The 19,795-nt window shown below is 48.2% G+C and overlaps 9 protein-coding genes across 9 annotated transcripts; 5 read left to right on the forward strand and 4 right to left on the reverse strand.

Annotated features, from left to right (window-relative positions):
* Positions 1-223: 223 nt before the first annotated feature.
* APUU_30235S (flavin-containing monooxygenase) lies at positions 224-2,137 on the forward strand (the record flags this gene model as incomplete). The annotated part of the gene is made up of 3 exons (XM_041701305.1): positions 224-812; positions 869-1,962; positions 2,012-2,137. The coding sequence occupies 3 exons, from the start codon at positions 224-226 to the stop codon at positions 2,135-2,137; spliced, it is 1,809 nt and encodes a 602-aa protein (XP_041554204.1).
* Positions 2,138-2,858: 721 nt separating this feature from the next.
* APUU_30236S (alpha/beta hydrolase) lies at positions 2,859-3,785 on the forward strand (the record flags this gene model as incomplete). Its single annotated transcript, XM_041701306.1, has 2 exons — positions 2,859-3,007; positions 3,065-3,785. 2 exons carry the CDS (start codon positions 2,859-2,861, stop codon positions 3,783-3,785), a joined length of 870 nt encoding a protein of 289 aa, XP_041554205.1.
* Positions 3,786-3,977: 192 nt separating this feature from the next.
* APUU_30237S (O-methyltransferase) lies at positions 3,978-4,737 on the forward strand (the record flags this gene model as incomplete). Its single annotated transcript, XM_041701308.1, has 2 exons — positions 3,978-4,482; positions 4,535-4,737. The coding sequence occupies 2 exons, from the start codon at positions 3,978-3,980 to the stop codon at positions 4,735-4,737; spliced, it is 708 nt and encodes a 235-aa protein (XP_041554206.1).
* Positions 4,738-4,909: 172 nt separating this feature from the next.
* APUU_30238A (Pfs domain protein) lies at positions 4,910-8,082 on the reverse strand (the record flags this gene model as incomplete). Its single annotated transcript, XM_041701309.1, has 3 exons — positions 4,910-7,074; positions 7,128-7,766; positions 7,830-8,082. The coding sequence occupies 3 exons, from the start codon at positions 8,080-8,082 to the stop codon at positions 4,910-4,912; spliced, it is 3,057 nt and encodes a 1,018-aa protein (XP_041554207.1).
* Positions 8,083-8,570: 488 nt separating this feature from the next.
* APUU_30239A (uncharacterized protein) lies at positions 8,571-9,110 on the reverse strand (the record flags this gene model as incomplete). Its single annotated transcript, XM_041701310.1, has 1 exon — positions 8,571-9,110. The coding sequence occupies one exon, from the start codon at positions 9,108-9,110 to the stop codon at positions 8,571-8,573; it is 540 nt and encodes a 179-aa protein (XP_041554208.1).
* A 221-nt stretch (positions 9,111-9,331) lies between these two features.
* APUU_30240A (uncharacterized protein) lies at positions 9,332-10,228 on the reverse strand (the record flags this gene model as incomplete). The annotated part of the gene is made up of 1 exon (XM_041701311.1): positions 9,332-10,228. One exon carries the CDS (start codon positions 10,226-10,228, stop codon positions 9,332-9,334), a length of 897 nt encoding a protein of 298 aa, XP_041554209.1.
* Positions 10,229-11,125: 897 nt separating this feature from the next.
* On the forward strand, positions 11,126-12,943 carry APUU_30241S (Zn(II)2Cys6 transcription factor; the record flags this gene model as incomplete). The annotated part of the gene is made up of 5 exons (XM_041701312.1): positions 11,126-11,363; positions 11,413-11,632; positions 11,682-12,195; positions 12,246-12,728; positions 12,776-12,943. 5 exons carry the CDS (start codon positions 11,126-11,128, stop codon positions 12,941-12,943), a joined length of 1,623 nt encoding a protein of 540 aa, XP_041554210.1.
* A 350-nt stretch (positions 12,944-13,293) lies between these two features.
* Positions 13,294-13,956, reverse strand: APUU_30242A (uncharacterized protein; the record flags this gene model as incomplete). Its single annotated transcript, XM_041701313.1, has 1 exon — positions 13,294-13,956. One exon carries the CDS (start codon positions 13,954-13,956, stop codon positions 13,294-13,296), a length of 663 nt encoding a protein of 220 aa, XP_041554211.1.
* A 2,438-nt stretch (positions 13,957-16,394) lies between these two features.
* APUU_30243S (uncharacterized protein) lies at positions 16,395-19,414 on the forward strand (the record flags this gene model as incomplete). The annotated part of the gene is made up of 9 exons (XM_041701314.1): positions 16,395-16,772; positions 16,829-16,987; positions 17,040-17,408; positions 17,456-17,832; positions 17,886-18,147; positions 18,197-18,358; positions 18,408-18,665; positions 18,728-19,022; positions 19,074-19,414. The coding sequence occupies 9 exons, from the start codon at positions 16,395-16,397 to the stop codon at positions 19,412-19,414; spliced, it is 2,601 nt and encodes an 866-aa protein (XP_041554212.1).
* Positions 19,415-19,795: the final 381 nt, after the last annotated feature.

Below are 19,795 nucleotides of genomic sequence, written 5' to 3' on the forward strand. Positions count from 1 at the left end.
TTGTGGATGCGAGAGTATGCTGTTCAGCTGAAGACGTCAGCAGTCAGCACGGGATCCGGGTGTTTCCTATTTGGGACGAATACTCGGGACTAAACCCTTTTAGGACCAATACTCCTAACTATAAAAACTTGGAGATACTACACCGTAGGTTATAAATATAGCGAGCCCGCTTGACATGATAACTGAGTAGAAACTTAGTTCATTACTTCAATTCTCTTAAACCATGTATGATGAATATCCACCCTTGGCGGCCCTGCCGCAACTCACCCTGCACCCATCCATAGACCCAGCACGCCTCGATGCAGCCAAGATCGTCAATGACTGGCTTACCTCTTTCACAGAGAGTTTATCTCAGGGCCAGTCAGACAGTATTCTAGGCCACTTCCTTGAAAAGGAGTCGTGGTGGCGAGACTTTGTTTCTTTCTCGTGGGATATCGCATGCCACAATGGAGCTGAGGCTATATGCAACTACCTCACCAGTTCAACTGTTGGATTTGCAGAGCCAAAAGCAGATCAACCAGGTGCATTACAACCACAGCTCGCTGATATGGGCGGACTGCGGTTCATCCAATCCGGGTTTGGCTTCAAGACCAAGTTCGGTACTGGGAGAGGTGTTCTGAGGCTGGCCAACGTGGGACCAGATCAGTGGAAGGCTTGGACGGTGTTCACCGTACTTGAGCAACTGAATGGACAGGACGAGCTGTTTTCACGCAGGGCAAAGGAAGCAGAGATGCAGGCTGGTGCTCCTAGTCAAACACCGCCAGCAAGCGACCAGACTGACAGTAACCTGCAAGTCTTGGTGGTTGGAGCAGGTGAGCGTCGAGCCTTTTCTTTATGGAAGCAACGCTAATAGTACCACTAGGTCAAGCTGGCCTTGCAATTGCTGCGCATCTGAAGCATCTAGGTATCACGTATCTCGTCGTGGACAAGGCATCTGAAGCTGGAGACTCGTGGCGAGATAGATACGACACGATCAAATCACACACTACTACATTCTCAGACCACTATCCATTCCTGAAATACCCGACCAACTGGCCCCGCTACCTCGACAAGGAACGCATTGTTAAATGGATGGGCCACTATGAGGATATCCTGGGCCTCAACATCAAGCGTGCCACACTCGCGAGCAAGATCCAGTACAATGAGTCGACGCAACGATACTCGATCGAGCTCCAGGGCAAAGACAGCGTCCAGACCGTCAATCCTAAGCATCTCATCCTGGCCACCGGCCCATTTAGTGCTACCCCGATTCAACCTACATTCCCTGACAAGGATCTATTCAAGGGCCAGGTCTATCACACAGCCGAACACAAATCAGCAGCCCTAGTGCCAGAGGTGCAGAACAAAAGAGTCACAATAATCGGAGCCGGAACCAGTGCGCATGATGTCGCCCAGGATTTCGTCAACCACGGGGCGAAGACTGTAACGATGGTTCAGCGTCATCCTATATTTGTTACATCTCTTGATGCGAATGCAAAGATCCAGATGGCGCTTTGGAATACTCCGGGACTCAGCACCGAGGACGCAGACCTTCTAGGCAACTCGCTGCCGATTGCTGTTGTTCGCACTCTCAGTGTTGGAGCAACACAGATGATGGCGGCATACGATAAAGTTATGCTGGATGGTTTGGAAAGGGCCGGACTAGCAGTGAAGAGGGGAGAGCAAGGGGACAGTCTGGTGGACCATCAGCTCATCAAGACAGGTCATTTCTACATTGACCAAGGAGCATCCCAAATGATAATCGACGGCAGAATCCAGATACGGAGGTGTGAAGAAGGTGTGCAGGGGTACTCTCCAGAGGGAATAGTCCTGGTCGATGGCACCGAAATCAAGTCTGACATTATTATTTTGGCAACGGGGTTCGAACGCTGTGTCAAAGCGATCGGGGCGCTGATGGGCGGGGATGTTATGGACAAGGTAGGGGAAATATGCGCCATGGATGACAGCCAAGAACGAATTGGGGTAAGTTCACATTGATTCATTTCAGCTTGCATTGGCTAATGGCTTGTAGGTCTGGAGGCCGACTGGGATGCCAGGATTCTGGTATACGGCGGGCAGCTTTTTGTGGTCGAGACAATTCTCTCCCATTCTCGCTTTACAGATTGATGCTATAGAGCGCGGGCTGAACAGACAGTAGACAGCGACAGATGTATACATTAGGGCTAGATGTGAAGAAAGATTAGTCCAGAAGGCTCGATGGGTCTTTATCTGATCTTATCTTCAATCAGATAAGATCAACCAGTCTGCCACAATTGGCGGTTTCTCGTATTCGTCACTAATAAACATTTGCATTTTGATGGCGTTTGAGTCGCGGGAAAAGAGTTTTCTTCGTATTCAAAATTTCAACAAAGTTTGCTCCCTCTGGAAGTAGTCTGGTCGACCGCGTGCTTCTCTTCGTTGAGATCTTCATAGTTGCCTTTGTTTACTCCCTCGACATCGGCCTCAGATATGCCTACCAGCCCACAGCAAGCGAGAGTTTCAGCTCACATTCACTCCTTGCAACCATTTCTGTCTTGCGAATTGTCATTGCCTCTGCCGCGTTATTTGGGTCGAGAAACGAAGAGAAAAATAAGGACAGGCTGCACCAAGCTAGGCTTACATCGGATGCACAAGGCTGACCTGCTATCTGATCAGATAATCTCCAACTCCATTAATTTGAGTTTGACCAGCAGCAGCATTCTATAGAGACCAATAAACACGAGAGGAGGAGCCGATTATTACTCGACCTGGTGTTGTCAAACCACGAATACGAGGGCGTAAGGGGCCAAAGAGACCCATAAACACGAGCACCCTTGCGGATATAACTCATCTGCCCATTCCCTTACCTGTCATCCCCATTAAAATACTACCGCGGTATCATGCGCTCGCGACAGACTCAAGTGTCCATTCCGCATTCCGAGAACTGGGACATCCAGGCTCCCAGCGGAGAGCACTATATCATCCAGATATCATGGCCACTACACTGGACAGACAGGGATCTATCAGCCAAGAAACAAGCACCGGTTATGTGAGTCATGGCGCCCCAATCCTACAGTGTACAGTGTACTGCAGCTGACCCAGGCAGATACATTGTGGATGGAAATGCGCTGTTCATGACGGCAACAGAGGCCGCCTGGCGTCGAGCCACTGGGCCACACTACTCAGGAGGGGGCATCGTCGTCGCAATTGGATACCCTCTTGAAGGACAAGTCTATGACAAGCGGCGTCGGGCATTTGACATGACGCCACCGTGTCCCGGTTCGACGGCAGAGTTTGGAGGAGCCAACGCCTTTCTAGACTTTATTCGGCAGGACGTGCGAGAGCTTGTATCATCGAGGTTTCCGCAACTTACTATCACCCGGGAAGCTCTGTTTGGGCATTCCTACGGGGGTCTCTTCGTGTTGCATGCTCTTTTCGCAAGCGCTTCCCTTTTTGACTGCTACATGGCCAGTAGTCCTTCACTCGAGTGGGCTGACTATTATATCCCGAGGGAGGAGAAGGGATATACTGAGAAGTCTGATCTGGCTACCCCTAGTCTTATGATGTTCTTTGGGTCCTACGAGCAAGACCCCCCTCGGTGGCATGGCGAGACCCAAGAGCATTACGACGAGCGAAAGGCTGTGGCAGCGGCGCGGGGGACGGGAGATAATATCAAGAAGATGCGGAAAAGGCTACAGGATAGCGAGAAACTCTCTGCGGTAACTTTGAATGAGTACGAGGGAGAGGACCATGGTAGTGTTATGGCTTGCGCGCTGAGTCGCGCTCTGACAACATTTTTCGAGGAATGGCCGCTGGATGGAAATTAACTAGCTTGACTTCATTCAGCATGGCTTTTAATGGAGTGTAAGCGTTGCATCCGAGGAAGAATGGATCAGCACTAGTTTTTAGACTGTTGATAGCCGAGTAAATACGAGATATATGATAATATAAATGCACCCCCCCTCTCTTATTCCTATGGTTTGACACCTTCATTTATCTGAACTTCGCAAAAGGAAGCAATGTCTAACTCCACTCTTAGCCCAAGATTCCCAATCCATGCCCCTCCGCACATTCTACAACTCCTAGCGCGCCTCCACACCCTCTCCTTAGCCCAAGAAGGCGAAATCGAACAAGCAAAAGATGGCCTGATTGAGCTGCACAAAAAGGACCCCATCGAAGGCGGAAAAGCCCTGAAAGAGCTCATGTCAAACAAATTCGTTGCACTTGAAAAAGAAAAATGCGAGTTCGTCTACCAGCTCATCTTGGCCACCGGTGCAAAGAATGTTGTTGAGGCGGGCACCAGCTACGGGGTTAGTACGATTTACCTCGCTCTGGCAGTTGGAGAGAATTCTCCAGATGGAAGGGTTATTGCTACTGAGCATGAGCCTGAGAAGGTCCGCAGGGCAAAAGAGTATTGGGCTGAGGCTGGCGAGGTTGTCACGAAGTACGTCGATATCAGACAGGGGGATCTACTCTGGACATTGCAGCAGGACGTGCCCACAATTGATCTTTTACTTCTAGACAGTATGCTTCGTGGTTCTATAGAAAATGGAATCAACTGCTAACTTCGTGATAGTCTGGACCCCACTCGCCCTGCCGACGTTGAAATTGCTGCAGCCTCATATGAGACGGGGCACGGTTATTGTCACCGACAACACAGTGTCGGCTTCGGCATTGTATGGAGAGTTTCTTCAGTATTTGAATGACCCCGATAGTCCTTTCAGATCTTTGACTGTGCCGTACTCTGGCGGACTCGAACTTTCTGTATACTTGCCGTGAGCGCATGCGTGCTACGAATATGCTACGTCTATCAGGATCTCCTATATAGCATGCCGCTTACTACGTTACCCAATATAACATGTCGAGCCCATTGACAAGAATAACTAGATATTCTGCGTTGACCCTTATATGCAGCGCTTAACATTCACATCCAAACTGATCCTATATTAGACTAGTCCTCGCTCTCAGGACGTATATGCGACAAAAGCAACTTCGCAAAAGCCGCCGCCGAAGCCGCAGCATACTTCTGCCATAGTTTATTCTTGTGGCTGTCATAGTAGTCACAAATACCGCGGATGATAAGTGATGGTAGGGTATTCATGATTCCTGCTGCCTCCATCTCGAAGCACAGTACGTTGTGTTCCTTGCCCCATCTGTCGCGAGTCGCTGCGTCTCGTATGACCTTGTTCCCGGATGCAATGGTCCCGTAGTGTATCACTGGTTGGGAGGATTGCCTCGGTGGTCTTTGTTGCTCGTTGCCAGGGCTACACCTGGTACAGGTGGTTTCGCCCACGGCGTGCGGATAGGAAGGCACGTATAGCTTGTCATTTACAGCACCCGGATAGCGATACTCCTCATCCAAGTCTTGGATCTTTTGGAGATAGCCCCGTAGAGGATCCTTTGCAAGAGCCGGGTCAGACTGCATCTCACTCAAAACAGATCTGACCCGTCGTGGCGCCGAGTCCAGACATCCATTTATCTGGAATACGCCCGTATCCAGTGCCTTTTCCATATCGTACGGCAGTACACCTGGATTGGCCCCATGCCGCTTACTCACAACGACATCTCCTAATCGAATATCGGTTTGCGAGGGGACACCCCCGCCGATGCCTACTAGGAGACAGACCCGGAGATGTGGGAAACTGCGCTTCATGTTAGATGCCACGTCTGCTGCGGGATTTGTTCCGTATTCGCCATCAGGAAGACAGGTCGCTACGACGTTGTGCTTGCACATATTTCCAAAGGCATAGGCATTCTGGTCATGTCTCGAAACCGGTATACCTCTATACGAGGCATCGAATAGGAGTCGGATGGCTTTGAGTTCTGTATGCAGGGCGCATATAATGCCAATCGTGTAATCTTCGGAAGTAGAGGTGTCGGATGAGCGGGATAAAACTGTGTTCATAGTCTCCGAAGAACGCTGAGAGTCTTCAAACTTTGTGAATGACCCAGATGAAGCATCTCTGTCGGAAGCAGAAAAAGCCAAACTCCCTCCAAGCCCACTATCAGAGTATGACGGAGAGCCGCCAAACTGAGTGGTAGTGAGCGGCTGACTGGAGGGCTCCCCAAGGTCGCCCCAATACCATGGATACAACTTGTTATGACCAAAAATGAATGCCCCTTTGTCCATGTTCCTATGGACTACGCACTTCGCTTCCAGACGGTCACTCATGCTGGACGGGAGCAAGACTTGGGCCAAGTCAGAGTGAGTACTTCCGTCCCCAGATAAACACTCGCAAGTGCAAGGCAGTCCTTCTGGGATATACCAGATGAGTTCATCTGTGAGTCTGACTGGTGTAGAGAATGGGTTACCGCGCCCTGCAGCAATGATCTCCTGAAGGTCTGCACTGCAGACGGCAACGTAGGACAGCCCACACGGCACCGTCGACCATTTAGGGCATTCATCTGCTGGCCGTATAATCTCGCCAAAGTCTCGGCCAAAGAGTGTTATAGCATTGATGGTCCTGATTAAGTCCATCCAAGACCTGGCCGACGCGTCGAGTGCAGCTGCCCGGGGATGAGCTGGATCACGCTCGTTCGCGATATCGTCAAAGTCCCATCCCTCTAGAGTTGACCTAGACGTACCAGCGGTAGGGTCTTTGTTTAGTGTCCCAGACTGATAGTCAATCATTTTTTCCATCACCTCATAGAATCGAGTGACCTGGTCTCGGAAACGTACATGTTCGTCGTCATCGGCATATACTGTCAGTTCAAGGTTACTTTTATCCGATAAGACCCATCCTGCAGAGTCTGGGCGATATAATCGGTCCTCTCTGATCCTTGAAGGGTCAAATAATGTTAAAGCTGAGAATTCACTATCCTTCTCTTTCTCTAGGGACGTACGAATGAGGTGCAAGAGGGCAGTGGCTCCGTTAATCAACCACCCACGCTTGCTTACTTCGTCCCAGAGCAGAACGAAGCGTTTCTTGATCCACTTTAGCCTCTTTGTGTAGCCATTGCGAGTAACATGCACGGGGATATCTTTATTTCCAATGCTTATTGCTGGGCCTCCACACACGATCTGTCCCATGGATATCGACATGTTGTGGAAAGGTGAACCATAAGGCACGCCGGGGAGGTTGGAGTTTTTGACGTCGTATTTTGCATCAGATGCCCCTATGTCTGTCAGTTAAGGCCATGGTAATGGCCTCATAAGAGTGATTATGTACCTGCGTAGAGCTTTATCTCATTACACCACCCGATGATATGACGTGCACTTTGAAGGTCAAGCGTAGAAATGTCCATGGTGCACAGAGAAACCGCCTCGTTGTAAGATATTCGACCACCGCTGGAGTTCAATAGTAAATGCCACATTATCAGGTCATCACGATACCTGGTTGGCACGAGGATTGTGGAAAAGCCTTTGATAAAGACGCCCCCTGCGAAAGGATTGACATAGCTTGTTTCGCACAGTGCGGCCATCATACTCAGGGGTATTTGAAGCCCCTGCTCTGCAGAGGATCGTCGCGGAACTCTATAACCTTCTACGACGAGTGGATTTCTGAATAGGTTGTGCCAGCACTGACCGTTTGGCGTGGCCTTTTGACCTTCATCTTCTTGTCGTGTATAAAAGCCGATGATGGCTTCATATTCGGCCCTGGAATAAGACAGCTGCTGACATGAGATAGTTGGACGGCAGTAGGCAACCCCTTCTGGGTAGGGCGAGGAGCGGAGAGCAGAGCCCATCCAAACAAGGATTTCCCCGATCTCAACCACACTTGGTACAGGTCCGCTCACCCGAATATTAAGAAATGGGGTCTGATCAGGCTGCGTCTCAGCCTTGAGCAGAGTATTATTTTGTAAGAACCCTGTGCAACGGACCCATCGTTAGTATATTGTAGAAGAGCAGCCGGGGTAGACCCAGCACCTACGTGAAGCTTTTTGAGTCCCATTATCTCGAACGAGATCTTTTACCAACCCGAGTATCTCAAGACCAATTTCTGGCCAAGTCTGGTGGAGATATTGGGCGCATGTTGCTGCTTGTGCCATGGACGTAGTACCTGTGAGCGTGATGGCATTGTGTATCGCAGTTTCCGGAGCACCATGGTAGCACTGCTCTTCGACAAAATGGATCGGATTCCAGTCAACTTTGAACATAATCCATACGGTAGAAGCTGGGACCATGGTGATTGTGTTGGTAGGGCGAATGGCGGCATAAATCGCTGCTCTAACGCTGGCCACCGTGTTTGGTGCCGCAGGGGCCAATAGGCATTCACAGCGGACATATGACAGGAGCTTCTGGTAATCTGGAGACCGTTCCAAGAACGTAGTATATCGCACAGTTGTGGGAAGATTCGGGTGATTTTGGAGGCCAACGCGATGTGTGGGCGTGTCCTGACTTCTTTTATAGAGTCTTTCCCTTTGCTTTCCCGTTTGCTTTCCCGTTTGCAGTTCTTCCAGTTTTTTCGAATCCCAAGCCTAGTAGGGTTGATTCTTTTCGCGTCTGCAACTCGCCTTGTGATTGTACTTTGACTTGTGGTTGGAACTGTTGTTCCTGTGTGGTCAAGTTATCTGCCCACTCAGCACCATCATTCAACACAATGTCTTTAAAGCAAGCCGTGATATCACTACACCTTGATCAGCCTGATTAGCATATACTCTCCTGCAAAAGCCTACCCTTTCCATTTGACGAGAAACATCATCACGCTGTAATGCTGTCCACCAATACTCAAGGCGCATTGCTCGAGAAGACGCGGGAGGGCATCACAGATTTGCTCGACAATGTCAACCGTGGGCTCATAGCAAATGACAGATTCTGCGATGGGTCTGGCCGACCGATTAATATATTCATGTCTCGCAGGCTCCGGGAGATAGATCGCTGCATGTTCGTTTCGCTGAAAGTTGTGGAAGGGTCGTGGAAGGTTTTGGCGAAAATCAGCTAAACTCATCGAGGGAGACTCGTTCCTAGATTCTTTGCGGTATGCAGACATTTTGTCATATCGCCAGTATCTAGAATATGCCGATTTTGCTGCAGTATTTTTAGCCGCAAAATTGAGTGACGAAACAGAGGCACCATGGGAGCCCGTCTCATCTGGGGAGGACGGCCAATCTGGGGAGGACGGCCAATCTGGAGAGGGCGGCTCATCTGGGGAGGGCGGCTCATCTGGAGAGGGCGGCTCATCGTGGGCGGATTCGGAAGGTTCCGTAGGCATCGTGGGCCTTTGTTTTTCACCGGGACACTCAATGTAAGATGACTTTGACAACAGCTTGTTGAATGAAAGGAAGGAAAGGAAGAAAGATGAAGGAAGACTGACGAGCGGGGAAGAGTCGGTCAGCACGAGATTGGCTGCAGTAAGACGCTAATATTACAATTCTACTGACTAGAATGATAATCTCAGATTAAAAAACAAGAACGTAACATGTCAAGTCGAGGTTAAATCTCCAGCATTTCCACAGCCAGACGATACGCCCTTTCCTTCAGCTCCCACCCCCGAGTCCCCTCTCTAGCCAGCTTATCCCAGGCATGGTCACACTTATCCATGCGCTCATGCACGACTCGCCGGCCAGGATCCTCATCGAGTCTCGCCGCAAGTTTCTCAGCCTCAAGCGCCAAAGTATCATACCCCGCCGTGATAAACAAGACATTCCTCGGAAAGCGACTTGGCTCCGCAAGACTAGGCGCGATGCGCGGATCCCGCAGACTGAATTCCGGCGACTGCACGTAGCTCTGCCTGAACAAGCGGAGAACAAACGCCGGGATAGGACGTCCGCCCTTCTCAGGCGCCAGCAGGGTGTAAGGGTCGATGAACGCCGCGACGCTGGGGTAGAACGCGAGGACGGAGCGGAATGTGCCTGGGGGGAACAGGGAGGAGGTTGCTACGAGGGCGAGATTGGCGCCCGCGCTGAAGCCAGAGATTGACACGCGTGAGAGATCAAAAGTCTCTGGCTGATTTAGCACCCAGCGCGCGACATCCTGGACGTCCTCAATCGCTGCCGGGAAGGGGTGTTCGGGCGCCAATCGGTACTGGACGTCCAGCACGGTATACCCTGTCTCGCGGCTGATCTGGCGACAGAAGGCGTCGTCCGAGCCGTGCGCGGGGATCATGAACCCGCTTCCATGGAAGTTGAGCAGGACGGGCTTGGGCTTGGGTTTGGGAGCCTGGTCCTTGTCTGATGGGTGGTACAGGTGCGCCTTGATGGTGCGCCGGGGATCCCGCGAGGGGATGTGGCGAACGACGTCTGGGTTGGACAAGATTCGGCCTGGTAGCCGGGCCAATGTGCGGATGATGAGTGCCGCGAGCCTTAGATAGAGATACCGCAGAATGGACATTGTGTTGTTCCACAGGAGGAGATCAGAGAAAGTCGGGCGCGTCCTCGTTTTCTCCTGGAATCTCGCTTGTGCCTCGGTCCAACGGATCTGATTGGCCCTTTCATGTGCTTCATGAACAACTAGCTTTATTTTATTTTATTCTATTTTATTACAATATTAATTCATAGTTGGAGATATCAGACTCGAATCCCGATGGCAAATCGGCATCTCGATCCAGCTCGAGACGTAATTAATAATAACTCACGCTGTCATGCGATGGCTGAGTGGAAGCTTGATCCAAACGCTCCCACAGGCCAGAGTTTCGTCCATATAATACCAACATTCCAAACACGACGCATTATTAATGCAGGCCATCCAAGTGCGTCACGTCTGCCAAATCCGGGGCCCCAAAGCCCGAAGCTGGAGTTTATCTGGTCTGGCGGAACGTATCCGTATACGCTCGCAACTGACAGGTGGGGCAATGCTATATATCTATAGCTTATAGATAACTGAATGATTTGCAAGCCATGTGTAAGCCGTATCAAGGTTTCCGGGCAATGAACCGAAGGAAGTCTGAAAGTTAACCAGCCTGTCGGGCGTGATAACCACGGATTACATGGGACGCCTTGTACTATCGTCTCGTTTAAACGGCAAACAGGCCGGGCCTGTTTGATGTCATGATTAAGCCGCGATCTAGACCGTGTCCAAACATTCGAACCAAGGGCTGCAGGCTGAAACCCATGCTGCAAACCAGCAACGACGTCCCCTGGTTCCAGCTCGCACTAAGCACAAATCCGGGAAAAGCTTTGGCTGGCTGGCGGGCTGAGCAATGGATATAGGATTGGTTAAATGGAGCACATCCTCCAGGACACCATTGACAATTGAACAGCGTTATTGTTACTGTTCATGCGTTAGGCGATGGCTGCGACTCACCCTGGAGCAAATACTGATCACCGCCCCCGCCAACTTTCAGACGGCTATGGGGCTCAAGGCAAGATCGCCTGCGAGGAATGTCGGAAGCGCAAGGTCCGCTGCGATGGGGAGTCGCCCAGGTGCGGTGCCTGCGTGGACGGCGGCTTGACATGTAGAATCATTGCCAGGAAATCGGCCAGAGGGCCAAAGAAGGGTCTTCTGAGGACCCTCCGAATGCAAGTTGGTATGTATACTGCTTAGATACCGCAGAGATAGACTGACCAGTGTGATAGCTGAGCTCAAGGACCGTCTGCAGGAACGCGGACCAGGGAGTTTGAAAACCGAGCAAGACGATACATCAGCGAAGTGCTTGCAGTTCAGCCAGGTCGACCACGATCCAGTTATATCCACTAACATACCTCCCTCTAATGGCACGCTGTCCCCTGACGGCTGCCCAATGGGGGGACAGTCTCCTAATGGGGCCTGTCTCTCTGATCTCGAAAAATCAGATCTGTGAGCCTTTCGCTTTAAGCAGTATGGATAAGTATCCTGACACGCACAGAACCGATCTGTACTTTGACCGGGTCCACCCATGCATGCCCTTTATCCAAAGACGCCGCTTCTTCAACTGGGCCAGTAGTCCACATTTGACACCCGGCCAGGCGTGCCTGAAGCTTGCCATGTGGACCGTCGCTGCCTCGCTCTCATCACAGTATACCAGAACCGCCAAGGGCCTCTACCTGCAGACGCGAAGGGAACTCGAGGAACTCGAACTCAACAGCTTCGGCTTAGACCCTGTTCACATTGAACAAGTCCAGGCGTGGGCATTGGTCTCGCTTTACGAGTTCCTGCAAATGTTCTACAGAAGAGGCTGGCTCAGCCTGGGCCGTGCGTGCCGATTAGTCCACCCATTGGGGCTATACAAGATCGATTGCGAGAACAACATCCTGACGGAAGCAATGGAGCATTCACCAACGGAGACAGAGGAAAGACGACGCACCTTTTGGATGATCTACTGCGTTGATCGCCTCGTCAGCATACGAAACGACTGGCCACTCAACTTCAGTGAATTCGTCGTAAGTAGCCTTCCACCCATCTGACTGTCCTGTATTGATTCGTCATGAAGATCTGCACCCGGCTCCCAGTCCCAGAACCAGACTTCCAAGACGAAAACCCGCGACTCGGCCCATTCCTCTCTGAATCCATGGCCTCCGAGTCCCCCCTATCCGCCTTTACGCAACTAATCATCTTCGTCACCATCTGCGGGCGCTGCGCCTCCCACCGACAGCAGACACTAGTGGAATCCGTCTACGGAAACACTAACAGCGACTTCTGGGAGAGACATCGGTGGATCCACGCGAGTCTGCGCCAGAAACTGCAGCTTATCTCGTATACATCCGATGCGGCGGTGTGGTCATCTGGTCCGATGCATCTCTTCGCGACTATGATGGCGCATGCCACTGTTATATACCTGCACAATATCCTACGGGATTTCCTTGCCGAGGATGATATGGGCGAAGAGGCAGTTTGTCTGTACAAGGATGCGCAGAGTGCAGCGGCCCAAGTTGCGATTCTGTGTCGGTCGCTGGATAGTTTGAGTGTTTTCAAGGTATCTCTTAACTCCTTCCGTTTTATGATTCTATGCTAACAGACAAGATCCATCCATTCACCCCGTATATGGTGTACTCTGCCGCGGAATTGCTATCCCATGAGAAAGGGGGTCCTGCCGAGATACACTTTTCTGAGCTCGTCTCCTTCCTGCACCGGTTAAAGCCCGTTAATCAACTGGCCGATAGCTATCTGAGACAGCTGCCGCTTCTATAGGCTGACCAGCACGTTGGAATAAAAAACCAAATTATTGGTGGTAAAGTCTGAGGTTGTTAATAATAAAAGTGTTGAACTTGATCATTAAGGTGCCAATCCTCAGTTCCTCGAGTTGTATACACTTCTCCCATAGTTTATTTCCATTAAGGATTAGGTTACTATTATTTATGAAATTGTTTTACTTTCCTCAATCTATTCCATAGAATGATGAATCCAAAAACCAGCCACGATTCCAATAGTCTGGTCTTTCTACATCCCTACCGTCACTAAATCACCAGTATATCAATGTCACTCTATTAGGGTACTCAAAGAATATGTATATCTGCTAAAAACCAACATGAAAAGAAAAATCAAATATGCAGCATCCCAACAACCGTCCTCGCTTTCCTCCTCCATTTCCCCGTATCCTGGTCCATACTATACTTCCGGCGATACGGCCATCTAAACCACGCGCCCCTCTTCGCCGAGATAGCAGCATCAGTATCCGTAGACATTGGCGCCAGAGACGATAGAGTCGGCGCAGCCGGCATGCTCGCAGCCCTCGTGTACACTCTATACTTGCGATTTTGCATATCCACACTATGAACAAACTCGGCGAAGACGGATGTCCTCAATGCCTCGGCAATTTGCTGGACGGTCTGTTCAAGCATCGACGGTTGAGGCGTGGGTTGGTGAGCTAGTAATGCATGCCGTTGCTGGGTGGTGATGTTAATCTCATTGCGAGACCCGGGGATTATATAGTGCGAGACGAGGTTCTGCCATAATGTAGAGAGTGCGTCGCGCTGTGGGTGTTCGTGTTCGTGTTCTGTGGCTGATTCGGGCTCTGGGGAAGACAGAAAGTAGAGGGTTGCGTAGTGCCGGAAGCCAAGCAGGAATTGGAGGGATTCGATGGCATGGCGCTGGACCAGGAAGTCCTTGAACGCGGATAGTGTGAAGGGCTCGGGGGCTGTATTGTCTAGGACATCTTGGAACGAGGGCCGGAATGGGTGGTAGGGACTCTCAAAAGAAACCATGTCTATATGGGCTGAGGTTTGGATAAGAAACGCATTGTTCGATCTTAGTCTTACTCGCTGACGGCTGGATTTATAGAGCCGTTCAGGTGCACTCCGATTTGTAAGTCGCGTTTCTAACCGCCGTGATATACGATCGGCTGGGACGGAAGGTGAGCCATGGTATACAATTAGCTCTCGAGCAGGCCATGTGCACGTACCCAAGGATCGACATATCAGCAACAGGGCTTGCGCCTCGTGACAAATATGTCAGATTGTTCCCATGGTACATGGACCAAGCCTCCCCATGGGCCCTAATATGCCTCCCATGGGCCCTGATCAGCTTTATGGGGCTGTGTCGTGGTTAGGGTTGAGCGGTATATCATGTCGGCGATTCCTAACGACGGTACCTTGACGGATTAAGCTATCGCTAACATAAGGCACAGCTGAGAAATAGATTTGTCACTGATATCTCGGTCAACAGACCATGTTGATATCGTCCTTGCCAACACGGGTGCAATTTTGGTGGATTATTTGGAAGAGCATTCGAAAAGGAGTTCTCGGACTGTCAAATAACAAACCTGATATAGGTATACTTATAAGTACTCTACTGCTCAAGCAATCTTGACAGACTCCAGCTCCTGAGTCTTGATAACACTCGCTAAATAGGTCGCCCCTAAGATATACTAACCTACTTCATGAATCTCTCTATATAGATGAGGTTGGATCAAATAGTTCACAGGCCTTATTATCCGAGGTTGAATCAGGTCTGAAGTCCTACCTCTATTGCTGTATGTTAAATACCGGGCGGGTGCCTGTTATATCCTATCTTATCGGATGGTACAAGTCCGTCTTATCCTTGCTGGCTTCTCTATCTATAGCTTCTAGATTAATATCCTCCTGCTCTATAATATTATTATTATTATCCTCTCCTCCTGTAGCTATAGAGCTATTATTTATTTTCGTCTCTTTATTATTATAATAGTTAAATTCCTCTAAGCTATAGTTATTCTCTAGCCTAAATTTATATAGGCTGGCTATCTGCTCAGTCTAAGTATTATTCTTCTTAAAGTAGAGATCCTAGAGTACTCTTATATTATCTAAGTCTTCTATTAGAATACTAGCTATTCTTAGGTATCTTATTATATTAAATATCTATTTAAGTACTACTAGTAGTACTCTACTTTACTTTCCTAGATCTTTAGTATATAATTTATTGTTTTTAAACTAGTTAAAAAAAATATATTTATAGAGGCTACCCTGTTATATATACTATTAAGTTATAGATATTTTTTATTAAGAGTTATTTATCTACCACCGCGCTCTATCTCAGAGTTTGAATTTAATAAAGAACTAAATATTACAGGAGTAGAAGATAAGCTTAGGATTATAATAGTTATTATAATTAATATAGTAATTAGTATATAGTACTATACTATTCTGTTTTAATATAAGGTAGACATGCATACGGGTTGGGTTGGGGCGGGTCAAGGCCTCGCGGACCCCAACCCGCAGCGGGTTTGGGTATTAATAATATTAAACCAACCCATAATAGGTTTGGGGCGGGTTCTGCGGGTTTAACCTATTAAACCCGGAGATTAACAGGACTAACCTACTATAGTAAGATACTATACTAAATAGAGCTAGACTAAATATTTAACTAGGATAGGTTAGAAAACCCGACCCAACCCATTTTTTATACTATAATATTATTTTAAGTTAGTACTAGAATAGGGTTAAGAATTAAGTAGTTCTAAGGATTAGATAGTTACTAGAATTATATAGTTACTAGGCAGAGGCTAGGATCAGGCAGTTAGATAGTTTGTAAATAGAAGATATTAAGGCTAGGATCAGATGATTGCTAGGTTCAAGTAGTTACTAGGATCAAGCGGAGGCTAGGATCAGGTGGTTAAGTGGTTCGTGAAGCGGTTCGTGAAGTGGTTCGTGAATAGGAGATATCAAAACTAGGATCGAGCGGTTGCCAGGATCGGGCGGTTGCTAGGATCAAGCGGAGGCTAGGATCAGGTGGTTAAGTGGTTCGTGAAGCGGTTCGTGAAGTGGTTCGTGAATAGGAGATATCAAGACTAGGATCGAGCGGTTGCTAGGATCAAGCGGAGGCTAGGATCAGGTGGTTAAGTGGTTCGTGAAGCGGTTCGTGAAGTAGTCTGTGAATAGGAGATATCAAGTCTAGGATCGAGTGGTTACTAGGATCAGGCGGTTAGGTGGTTCGTGAACAGGGGAAAATCTAACAATGGTTAGATTTTTTATTATTATCATCAGTGAATATAGTAGTGAATATGTAGAAGGGTTAAGATACCATCTCTCACCTGTCAAGGGTAATTTTGATTTCTTCTTTCTAGGTGTCTGGGTTTTTCGTTTCTGAACCCCATTTCTGAAATCCAGCAATCTTTTCACGAACTTATCAGTAGTTTCCAGTTAAATCTAACCATTGTTAGATTCCAATGCCACCAAAAAGTGCCGGGAGGCAGACTGCCTCTCCCAAGGCTAGATCGCGAGCGCCCCAAACCGGTCTTATTGCAACTGAAGATACAACACAGGAAAAACTTGGGGACCACTTCCTGGGAACCTTGATAATCGATATACGCCGCCTTGACCGGGTGTGGTCAGTTGAGCAAGGACGGAACCGAACAATTTCTGACCGTCAAGTTCGCCAACTCGTCAGCGCGTTCCAACACGGAATCCAACGATATTCTAATCGCACACGACTTACTGTGACTGTTCGGAAGGAGGAGTTCGCAAGCATTCTTCAGTCATATATAGCAGATGGCGTGACTTTGGAGGATGTGGAAAATAGAGTCAAAGTCAGTAGAGGCAGCGAGGTATGATTCTAACCATGGTTAGTTTTTTCTGGGTGATACTGGACTAATAAAACTAGGGATCGTTTATTAGATATTCCGGGCTGGTTCGACCTGTTCTCCGAAATGGTCAACATCGCGTCGAGGCACTTCTTACGTTATTAGAGGAACAGGCGAAACTTGCACAGCAAGGGGCAAATGATCAGTATGGTAACGTAATTCAAGCGCCTGAAGTCAAGGTAGTTATTTTCTAACCATGGTTAAAATCAAAATTCATCTAACAATCGGTAGGACTATTGCTGGGCAATCGACTTATATGCTATTGATGATCTGGATTCGAATTTACTGGCCGCGCTCTGCGCGAATAGTAAACCCGTCAGCCTTCAAAACTCCGAGGGTTATACTGCATATTATGTCATATCGAAATGGAATGTCCTGTCTGCCGAGGATCAGCAGAAACTAACTTCAAGCAAGACCGAATTTGACAGCTGGCTATATCAAACATTTGGGATCACCCCGGATACCACCCCTCGAATCAAGCCAATTCTCCGTAATGATGCGTGGAAGAATAGTTGTTTTCGTTACGTGTCGACTCGCTATGGCGAGGCGACATTTAATTGGGCCTTGATCACTAGAATGTTGGGAACTCGACTTGATTTCGTGAGTTTTCATGCACACTCTCTTATTATTATTCTAACCATTGTTAGATTTGGATCGCCGAATTCAAGAAGTACTTTCATTTCATGTCGAAGATCCTTGGGGGATCGGAAAACCTGCTGCACAAGAATGATTTTATGAAGATCTTCTCCCTTCCTGCTGGAAGACCCGACTTTCACTTACGTCTTCTATTTTTTCCGAACACATCTGATTATTGGGACGGGAAAACCCCGCATAAACGCCCATTTGCCCTCCCGGTTGAATATCGATCGAATAAGGCCCTGCCGAAACTGTCTAAACCAGTCCACGTTGGTGGAGCTAATTTCGAACATCGTCGGCCTGACTTCATGGATATGTTGGATGAGAAGCAATACGTCAGGATCTTCCATGCACTTCGTGATAACCGTGACTTGGAGTGTCCTAGTTGGTAGGTGATTTTCTAACCAAAGTTAAATATTACTTGATACTAATAATGAGAAGGTCGGAATGGACCCAACTTGAGAAGCATCCAGTCAAGCCAACTTGCCAGCTACTAAAGCATATTCTAACATGGGTAGAACCAACATGGAAGTTTCCTGAGCGGGCGAATCACGCACTACAATACTTTCATTTTACAACAGAGGTTAAGCGACTCATGCTTAATGAGGATACAGATACAGAGATTGCCCGGCAGTTCATCCTGACAATTCTTAAGGAGGTTAAACAGGAGACTATGTGGAGAGACACCGTGGTCGAAACAGAGGTAAAATATTTCTAACCAATGTTAGAAATATTCAGCTAATAAATACTAGCTCAAGACATTACCGACAAACTTACTGGATGAGGGAAAAAATGAAGACTATCTACAACGATTTACCAAGACTTGTTGGGCCAATATCGTCAACCTGGTGACCCACCAGAAAGCGGACTGCCTCAGGGGTGATATGGCTCAATTCAACAATAAAACAACCCTTGTAAGTGAAGCTTCTAACCATAGTTAGAATAATACTAATGGGATTATAGCAAGACCAACTCCTGCCAACCCCAACATGGGGAAATATCATTGTTGACACTAATTTTCGTGATAACATGATGTTGCTCAAGACTCCAGCTCTTGACAACCCGTTGACCCGTGCTGCATTTGCTGACGAGGGGGATGTTTTTGGCGCTTTGATCCACTACCGTGAATTAAAGCGGAAAATGCTCCTGACCCTTGAGTGGGGCTATATCATACCGCTTGGAAAGAATTCCCTTCGTCCGAAAAATTTGATCGCTTCTATGGTTAGTATCTACATACTCTCTTTCTAACCATGGTTAGATTGAGTTATTAATTTCATTGGCAGGAGGAATACATAGCTGCGGCTGAAGTGCTTGTAGAACTCGACATGGCATTGCAGAAAGTGGGGTATAACCTCGACCGTGATAACTTCAATGAGGACCTAGGATCATTCACTCTTAGGAGAGATATTGCCCGACCAGTCGATACTCGACCAGAAAAACCAGGTTTTCAAGATGCGCGCCCTCTGAAGTACAAGACATTAGAGGAAGAATACCTTGATGAGTTCAAACGCGCCCGGCGTCAGCGGATGAACATGATGGTTGAAAGATCCGGCACTAGAAAACGCAAGAGAGGTGATCGTAAGTTTCTAACCATGGTTAGAAATTACAGGGTTACTAACAGGATGTTAGCTGACCCCACACTCACGACTGTTCGCACTATCCTCGAGATGCCGATACCCGTTGACATCAGGCAACTGGATGGAAACCGTATCGATGCCGACACGCATCTGCAAGCGACTAACCGAATCAAGCAAAAATGCCTGGAATACGTTAACATGACTGACGAGACTCGAGCGACTCAAGGTACCCAGAAATGGTTGGAATTGAAGGATTTATATGCCTATTACAAGCTACAGATGCCAGAGGATGAAATGGAAGATCTTGAAGTAGAACCGACTCCTGGAGATGATGGCGCGGCGGGTGCTGAAACGGCGGATGTGGACCAAGCGGATCAGGAGATGCCTAATTAATTGAATATTCTAACCATGGTTAGAATGTCTTGAGTAAGGCAACAGTATCAGGTACTGACTCTACAGCTCCGTTGTCCAACAGCCTACTCTATGATTTAGTGAAAGATGCGAATGCAATACTACATAGGAAATAGTTGAAATAACACAAGATTCAAGTTGAAATTGTTTATCTATACATACAGTAGAGAGTAGATATACTTAGGATCAGTAGTTGAGGTACCACAGACTAGTATTAAGTAGTAGGTTCTTATACTATACAAAGTGAAGCTGGCTTGAATACAGATATATATTTTCATACATGTCCTTAGTCCTTTTACTGTAGTTGTTATCAGTTTAGTAACCTTAAGACTATTGCAAATCGCAGCCTTTATTGGTTAGTTC

This window comes from Aspergillus puulaauensis, chromosome 3, assembly GCF_016861865.1.
Source record: "Aspergillus puulaauensis MK2 DNA, chromosome 3, nearly complete sequence".
NCBI classification, from domain to species: domain Eukaryota; kingdom Fungi; phylum Ascomycota; class Eurotiomycetes; order Eurotiales; family Aspergillaceae; genus Aspergillus; species Aspergillus puulaauensis.